The sequence below is a fragment of the Adiantum capillus-veneris genome, chromosome 28, assembly GCF_014529385.1.
Source record: "Adiantum capillus-veneris isolate H3 chromosome 28, ASM1452938v2, whole genome shotgun sequence".
In the NCBI taxonomy this organism is placed as follows: domain Eukaryota; kingdom Viridiplantae; phylum Streptophyta; class Polypodiopsida; order Polypodiales; family Pteridaceae; genus Adiantum; species Adiantum capillus-veneris.
In genome coordinates this window covers 68,463,291-68,472,408 of record NC_140958.1, presented here as the reverse complement: position 1 = coordinate 68,472,408, position 9,118 = coordinate 68,463,291, and the positions used below count along the sequence as shown (strand labels likewise).

The 9,118-nt window shown below is 42.9% G+C and overlaps 1 protein-coding gene across 1 annotated transcript; it reads right to left on the bottom strand.

Annotated features, from left to right (window-relative positions):
- Positions 1–1,879: 1,879 nt before the first annotated feature.
- LOC147420619 (hydroxycinnamoyltransferase-like) lies at positions 1,880–3,797 on the bottom strand. The gene is made up of 2 exons (XM_086504820.1): positions 3,195–3,797; positions 1,880–3,036 (listed from the first exon to the last, which is right to left on the bottom strand). Exons 1-2 carry the CDS (start codon positions 3,660–3,662, stop codon positions 2,062–2,064), a joined length of 1,443 nt encoding a protein of 480 aa, XP_086360946.1. The 5' UTR covers positions 3,663–3,797; the 3' UTR covers positions 1,880–2,061.
- Between the last annotated feature and the right edge of the window lie 5,321 nt (positions 3,798–9,118).

Genomic DNA, 9,118 nt, shown 5'->3' with positions numbered 1-9,118 from the left:
TTAGTAATGATACTTCTAAACTAACTGGTTCATCTAGGGTTTTGTGACTCATTGATACATCATGACTAGTTCTCTTATGGATTCATTAGCTCATGTTTCACAAGGTGATCACTTATCATTCTTAGGTTCAAAGCTAGAGTAAATCATCTACTCATTCATTGGGAGTATGTTCGTCATTTGTAGGTGGTCAATGTCATCTTCATCTTCATGTGTCGTTGCTAAAAGTTCTTCCTTTTGCTCATTGCTTCTTCATTTGTATTTTGATCTTTATTCACCTTAGGACTCATGTCATGAATGGGACAATCTTACAAACATTTGGCAATGTCTCAAATCCCCGTGCATTCATGATCATTGTTGAGCCAAACGTTATCGCGCCTTGGCTCAATGCAAAAGTGGATGCAAGCTTTGTACAAGTGCAGAAAGACTGTGTGCAAATGCATGGCTTGGTGCTACTATAGGGATCTTGGTAATCTTGAAATTAAATAGTGCATACATGTCATTGTGCTTTGGAGAGAGAATTATGAAGATTATTCTCCCTACAAACTCACATTTGAAATTGAGTGTTTGGTGCTTCCTTGGAGATTAAGGTCTTTGGAAGCAGGTGGAGAGGACTCTTGGGAAATCAAGTTACATAGGCATTTAGTAGACTAGAGGGTTTTCCTACAGGTTTGTGCCATAAGAGGAGAATTGGTACCCATGGCTAGGGTTACCCAATAGGAGATGATACCTAGATAGATCTAATACGGAGTAGGCAAACATCATATGAGGTCCACTACGGTTAAGGATCTTGATATTGATGAATCCAGTGTCGTCTGGGATATGTGTTATTGAATGCTCTATAGTGGTAATGCCATAACTGAATGGTCATGGGACATGCATGATTTCAATGTCCACTAAACTCAAGCTATGTTAATTTTTCATAGGTGTAAAAATGGACAAAATTATTATGTTCCGGGGGGGGGGGGGGGGGGGGGTATATATCATGAAGTATTGACACAACCCCCTCTTGGGGGAGAGAGAGAGAGAGAGCGAGAGAGAGAGAGAGAGAGAGAGAGAATCAAAAGCCCATGCAACAACACCAAAAAGAAAATCGATGGTGTTTGCATCACAAATCCTGGGTGTAACCAACTTGATGGTGTGTGGACGTGATGATATGGCATACTCTTTTATCCAAAGTTCCTAGTGTGGATTATTAACCATACCCTTTACGACTTAAGCTATAAATACAAATTGCTTTTGAGCCAATGTGTAATTAGCATATATAATTTTGGGTTATTTTTAACCCTTAGCATATATAAATTAAAGGACATCATCAATTGTTACTGAGATTGTGATGAGTGGTCACTCGAAGTTGTACAAAAAGTTCTTGATTCTTTAGTAATTGTTATATTGAAGAATAATACTAGGGGCGCGTATTTCTATATTTTGGGACCAACCCGCTTCAAAGAGGAACTCTATCTCTCCTGTGTCAACTTGGAATAACTTGGAATTCAAATATGTAGTTGCCTTCTATTCTGTTTCAATTGCTGAGAGCACCAAAATTGAGCAAAACATTCATACTAAGGAGTCAAGAGAATTCCTTTAGCTGGATCATGATTTCGGACACTTAACTTCATTGAGCTTCAAGTCCATTTAGTTCCTTATGACCTTATGAGCTTCTGCTCGAGAGGCACCGCATACCTAGCTAGGTACGATTGGGGGCAAGGGACCACCGGCCTCCCCACTAGGTAAGGGGCCCAATCATACCTAGCTAGGTATGCGATGCCTCCCTCACAAAAGCTCATGATGTTGAGGCAAGTCATAATGTGGAATTATTGTGAGAATGTGTTCAAAACTTCTTGTGCATGAAGGGGGCATCGATGAACAAATGAAGACAATAAAAAAAAAAAGAGACAAATAGTTGCCCTCTTTTTATACATTGATATCTTGATTACCCAACCCATGTATAAGATTATAGGTTGAAGTTCCATCATCCATTTTGAGAATTCTATAATTCGGCTAACTCAAGGAAAAGAGTGGCAATGGCTTATGCAGGTTTCTTTCTTCTATATCCACCTGCTTTTATGCTTGAGGACGACCGGAGGGAAGCTTGGCTAGAAACAGAGGATCTTCGAGAAGGCGCTTCAACACACTCCTGGGAAGCGCGGTGCAAATCTCTACATCCCCTTGACTTGAACCGGGGCGGCCCCCAAACAAGACTAGTTCCCCTTCTCCACCTACCTTTGCTGCTCGGGCCGCCACCGGATTGCCCCAACCAAAATCCACTTGGTACACAGGAAACCTCGGCGAGCTCGCTACATTGTGGCCTTTTGATCCTCGCACAGCCTGTACAGCGCTCGCGAAGCTGTTGCCATGAGCCTCCAAAAAATGCATGAAAGTCTCAATATCATCTTGAGATTTAAGGATAAGCTTATGAATACGACTCGCTGTCGATCGCAAGGTCTCGTTGCCTATCTTACCAGCTGAGCTCAGAGCTGCACTAAAGCAGATGACATTACCAAAGTACGCAGGCGGCAGAGGGGGTGTTATGCGGCTGCGACAATTGGCAAGGACAGCGAAATGAGTTGGGTCGTGCTTTAACATTTGGCGAGAAGCTGTGGTGCGCTGCCAAAAATGTGCACATATGACCTCATACGAGGTGAAGCCTTCACCAGCCTCATTCTTCAACTTTTTCACAGAAGAGGCGGACATGTCCAGGACAGATTGCACCAAAGGATCGGGCTCACCATCCGATGAAGAATTTCCATTTGAGGAGGGTTTCGTGTCGAGACTGTCCTTCTTTTCCTCTTGGCCACCTGCAGGGTCTGCCGCCTCTTTGTCACTGTCTAGCAATGAAAAGTTCCAGAGAGAGGCTATCTCAGGAGATGGATCTGGCAAAGCCAGCTTTTGCCGATCATGCAGCGGCGGTAAACTCAAAGGGACCCCTCTTGAACACTCTGACCACGAAACAATGAAGTTCCATAGAGAGTGCCCATCCGCAACGACATGGCTCTGAGTAATTCCGAGCGTAAAACCACCATCTGAGAAGGTAGTCACCTGCTCAAGATCATAACAAAACTCTCTCTCTCTCTCTCTCTCTCTCTCTCTCTCTCTCTCTCTCTCTCTCACACACACACACACACACACACACATCTACTCGTACAGCCTCTCTCTCTCTCTCTCTCTCTCTCTCTCTCTCTCTCTCTCTCTCTCACCTGAATGCAGAGAAGAGGGCTGGAGTAGAGACAGTCGCCTTTGTGATCTGGCATCTGGCAGAGCTGCTCAAAAAAGGGCTTCATCTGGAAGCCATCCTGGGCAAGTTGAGAGATGGGCACATCAATGGAAGCTTCTACGAATTCGATGCCAGCATCGTTGCAGTCGATGAAGAGCCGGTGGGGAGGGTCAGAGCCCAGGGCAAGGCGGCCACACCAAGGGAAGTAATGAACCAAGCAAAGGGAAAGGCTGTGCTTGAGCTGCTGTATGAATGAAGAGGATGCAGAAGAACCGAACGGGCGCTCGTAGAACAGGAGACGGCGGTTGTAATGGAGTTCTCGCCAGAGAATATCGAGGGAGGGTAAGAAGAGGGCTTGACGGGGAGTGGGCGAGGAGGGAAGCAAACTCTTTCTGGAGAGGACCCTAATTTCGGGGGGTGAGGCAGAAATACTGCACAAGAAGTCCGCCATAGCCACCGAGGTCGATCAAGCGAATGTCGAAGGAAGAGATCCAGATGCCTACCCTCCAACCAAAAAACTATTCCTTTCAAATGTTCCACAATCTCGTGGAGAGAGGTATGTAAGGTGAGCAGGGCCAACGAGGCAAGGCCAACCCTTATATCTAGTTCTATGATGTCCAATTCCAAGTTCAACTTCCAAGTGTCTCTCTCTCTCTCTCTCTCTCTCTCTATATGTGTGTGTGTGTGTGTGTGATGTCATGTATTACCCTAGATCCATGATGTCACATGTTACAAGAGATCCAAAGGAGTCCTCATGCAAAGGAAAATCCATTACATTACATTGCTTAGAGCCGGGTCGCACCGTGTGCTATTGGGGGCAAGGTGGAAATTTCATCCCACGAGGTCGCACCCAATTTTGAAACGGGAAAAAAAGGGAACACCTAATTTTAAGGGAAACACGGGAGGGATTTGAATGGAAAGGAGAGGCCTACAAAAGAGAAGAACGTCTCCCTTCCTAAAAGATAGCTTAAACCCTTCCATTTTGAAAGTGCTAGTGGGCTAGTGGGGTTAAACTAAAGCTTAGATATTTAAGGAGAAAAACATGGACTTGGTATTATTTAGTAAGTACTAACCCTGCTAGCCCATGGTACGACTCAGCTCTTATAGGTGGTGGTCGTGATAGGCTTACTTATCCGTTATACATAATTATGCCCAAACAGAGCATTAAATGAATAATTAAGAGCTAGTTCACATGGAGTCATGGTTCGCAACTGGTTGCCAACCCGCAACCAGCAACGTTTTAGTTCACATGCAGCGTTGAAAATTCGAAAACAGTATTAAAAAAGGCGTTTTTTCCCTCTGCAAACCTAAAAAGTGAGGAGTTGTTTTGTCTTTTTGCGTGGTTTCCAGCATGCTCCACCTCGCCCCCTAGGAGCAGTAATGCAACTTACTCGCAACCAGTTGCAAGAAAATTCTTGGCAACTCCTCATGGGAACAAAACTGGTTCGCAACTGGTTGGCAGCTAGTTGCAAACCAAGGTTCCACGTGAACCGGCTCTAAGCATGTTGCATGGTAATGGAAGGTGGTTATTCATTGAGCTTCACAACTATGCTCTCTTTCTTTTTGGCCTGCCCAAAGGGCAAAGGCTATAGAGATCACTTCTCTTTTTGCTGACTAAAATATTTTTTCTTTTTTTATGGTCATTTTGTGGTTTTTAATCAAGCACCTCTTTGTGGCATGATTAAAGTGGTGGAGAATGTGGCCACTAGGCGCATAAAATGGGTATCCGAAGTGGTTGGTAGAGGTAGGGATATGAGTTGGTGATGTGTACCATTTTTATTGGCTAGTGATGATTTTTGGAGGGGTGATAAGACACCATGTTTAGGTTTTCAAGTAGGCCATCATTTGGATGCGTAGCCACTGCCGCAGAGGGATGGCGAGGTCGAGAGAGTTGCTTGGGTGTGCCTTCAAGGCATTGAGGCCCATAGAGCCTGCGCTAGGTAAGATCATCTTGCCATCGCCGCCCTTGTGAACTGCTTTGCTGCGCAATACTGTTTCGGTCACGCAGAGATTCTCTCTCTCTCTCTCTCTCTCTCTCTCTCTCTCTCTCTCTCTCTCTCTCTCTCTCTCTCTCTCTCTCTCTCTCTCTTTGCTTTGGCTTATGTGTTGTTCTTGTATGAGGTATCAGGTATCGGGGCTTCTACACTACGATGGGTCTACACGGTGCCAGCCCCGCTACCTTTGCTTGAAAGCTTTAGTGTGGGTATAATCCGCTGCAGAAGCTGCTTTCGATGCCAAGACACCTCGCCCCAGCCAGCGTGCGTAGATTTCTTTGTTCGCCATTGGGACTTGCCTCCTGTCGCTTCCACAGGTCTGAGTTTATTGCGTGCTTGTCTGCGAAGAACATCTCAAGAGCTTGATGGTATTCTTTTGCTTGGTTAATGCGCATATTTCTGGGGACCTGTCTGCAGTTATCTTTCGATTCAATGGGTCATGTTATTTTGCTTTGCTTATGCTTTGTTTGTGATTCAATGGGTCATGTTGGCTTATGCTTTGTTTGTAATCGTTTTGGACTGCAGGGCAGTGGTAGCTTTCGATGCCAAGACACCTCGCCCCAGCCAGCGTGCGTAGATTTCTTTGTTCGCCATTGGGACTTGCCTCCTGCCGCTTCCATAGGTCTGAGTTTATTGAGTGCTTGCCTGCGAAGAACATCTCAAGAGCTTGATGGTATTCTTTTGCTTGGTTGATGCGCATATTTCTGGAGACCTGTCTGTAGTTATCTTTCGATTCAATGGCTCATGTTGTTTTGCTTTGCTTATGCTTTGTTTGTGATTCAATGGGTCATGTTATTTTGCTTTGCATATGCTTTGTTTGTAATCGTTTTGGACTGCAGGGCAGTGGTAGCTATCGAGTTGGCTGTTGGGACACGGCTGCTGAGAAGAACTGGGACGCAATGTGAGCAGATTTATTTGGGTTGTTAAGTTCACTGATTCTGCCTTGAGATAATGTCAGAGTTTACATAATGTTGAGGCTTACATAAAGTTAAAGTTTCGGTTAGGGAATGGGGCCGGATATCTTGGCTTTGTTTCATGTCCCTGTCTTTATTTATTTACCTTATTTTGGTTGTTCTTCTTAGTGTTCTAAGTCTTGAGTACATTCGGATTGTATTATTCTTGTTATACCAACCGTCTGGTTTGACTCTGCAGATCCACTGATGATAGCTTTTCTGGAGTACCTCCACACATGTTGTCGATCTTAAGCCATTAGCTTGGCTAATTGTACAGCTTTAACAATGTTCAATTCTGGTTTGCGGCTGCTAAAGAAGCTCAAGGCTTTTCTTGTATACAATAGTTGTTAATGTGCAGGACTGTTTTCGGATTAAGCTGAGTGATGAGAACTTTTTAAGTGATCAAGATTTTACTTTGATCTCTCAGTTACGCAAAGTTTATGTTGGAATAGTAAAGAAATTTTCCTTTTAGTTTTCTGTGAGCATCTTGGATGCTTAAAATTGGTTATGTTTCTTATATAATCACTTCTTCATGGTGATGCGAGATTTAGTAACCTTTTGATTCATCCTTTTGATTCCCTAGTGTCTTGTCCTTATGGTTAGCTTTGTATGTTGAATGTGTCAAGTTCCTCTGTTTTAAAGTAAAGTATTTTTGTTAAGCCTCTTTAGGCAAAGAAATATAGCTTTTATTTACGGCTTACTTTCATGTTAACGGGGATTTTCCCTGATGTCTGCTCATTTGCTATTCATCTCTACATGAATAGAGATGGAATAAAAACAGACTGAGCAATAAAACGAATGGTACTATTGGATAAGCTGTGATGATTATCATATAGCCAACTATGGATTTACATCCTTCATGTTGGGTATTTTATTCTGAGCTTATGAGATAGGGAAAGACAAATGTCAAGCTTATGAGATAGGCCGAATTTATTTGCTTTCGTACATAATTTTGTTAGTAATTTCTTATGAAGATATGTTGCCATTTTTTTTTCAAACTTAGTGTAGTATTTTTGAGCAAAATAGTCTTTGGTTTTATAACACATTAAATATGATCAAAACTAAGAAAATATTATTGTACCGAATCCTAATTTTAATATTGTAAAATAGACAGGTTTATATTATTTTTGAGAAATATAAATTTATTAAAAGATTAGGGTTTTGAATAGAATTAGGTTCTTTTAATGGAGTCAACAGCTCTTAATATTAACAAAAATGTCATAATAATCAATATCTAATTCTCCTAAATGATTTTCTCATATTAAACTGATCATTTAATGTGGGGAAGTGCCAAGGGAGAAAAAGCTAGAATATTGGTTAAGTTAGCAGACCGGCCACAGTAGGGATCCAAAGGAGGGAAAATAGGGATCCAAAGGGGGGGCCATCTGCAAAAGAACCATGTGAAACAATGGGCCAAAAAGACCCTAAGGTTCAGCCCATTAAGACTTCCAAAATGCTAAGGTTCCAAAATTCAAAGGTTGTGTCCAAAGGTCAACCCTAGGGAAAATTGGATGCTTAGTGTGTGCCCAAAAAGTCTTTCTACATCCCTACATGGGAGGGGACGAGCCCCAAAGCTAGGGGATGAGAGAGAAAGCCACACACACACACACACACAGGCTCCCTTTACACAAAGGGAATGAGGGACACATGTCAGCTCCCTAGGCCAGATGCCCACAAGGTGTGCCCAATTCCTATTGGAAGACCCTTGAAGTGGACCAATGAGAATTAAGCTAGAGTAAATCTAGTTTAATTAATTTAAAAACATTTAATAAAAGAAACCAATGAGAATTAAGTCTCCTAGAAGACTATTGGGCAGTCTCCCAAGGGGTCCAATGAGCATTCAGGAGCCCCATGGCTTGCCTGATTCCTATTGGCCAGGAGGCAAAGGGGTCCAATGAGAGTTTAGTTTAATTATTTAATTACCTAAAGCTCTCACAAAAGGGGAAAGGGGGACACATGTCTAAAGGCTATCACTTATGCTGCTTAATTCCTATTGGCTTGACCTGGGGAGGTCCAATGAGGCAAAGGCCAGACTTATTTAGTAGCTAGGGCTCGCCCAAGAGAGAGGGGGGGCTGATTTTTGCTTGGCATTGACACACACACTCTCACACTTGACCATGTGTGAAGGGAAAATACTCTATCTCCTCCCAAGCTTTAATGGAGAGCTCATCACCTACTCCAAGCTTGTGAGATAGAAGCCTACATCAACACTCTCTTGGCATGTGGATGCAAATCCAACCAAGAGCCAAGCTTCAATGCATGCTCATCTTCTCTACCAAGCTAATTACTAAGCTAAGCTATGCTAATATGAGTGATTATGTGAGGAGATGTACTTCTTTCTCGTAAGATACTTCTTTTTCCTCTCAATCTACTCTCATACCCTGCTAGCTCTCACCATCTTCGAAGGTGTGTGAGGTCTTGGGTCTGAGAACGGGGATAATTCAAGTTGTGTTTGATTAAGTGTTTTGCTTGGTGTATGAAGCTTCCATCTTCATTGCACTAGCTAGTCTTGAAGGAACACAAAGAATTGTATTGTACAATGTCTCTCTTGATGGGAGAAACCATAATACAAAGCCTTTTGGAGGGGGGACCGGCTCCATGCAAATCCGGTCCTCAACTGTTGTCAATAGCTTAATTGCTCTCTCTTTTGAAAGTATTGTCGATGCTATCTAACTAGGTGTTATGCTTTTTGTTGCACTCTCCACCCAAGCACTCTTGTAATTCTCATTAGGAATCTATTCTAATGAAATGCCCACTATATTCATGCTAATTTCCGCTACACATAAGATTTTAGGCCATTAAATGTTACATTGGTATCAGAGCTCAAGGTTTCTCTTTTCTTGCTCAAGAAGGGAGGTCCTCAAGCTAGCTACAAATGGTTGGTATTATTAATTGCCTGTGAGTAAGTAGAATAGGGATTTTTCAGCCTTGCAGTGCGCCTGCCTTTGTGCAGTTAACGG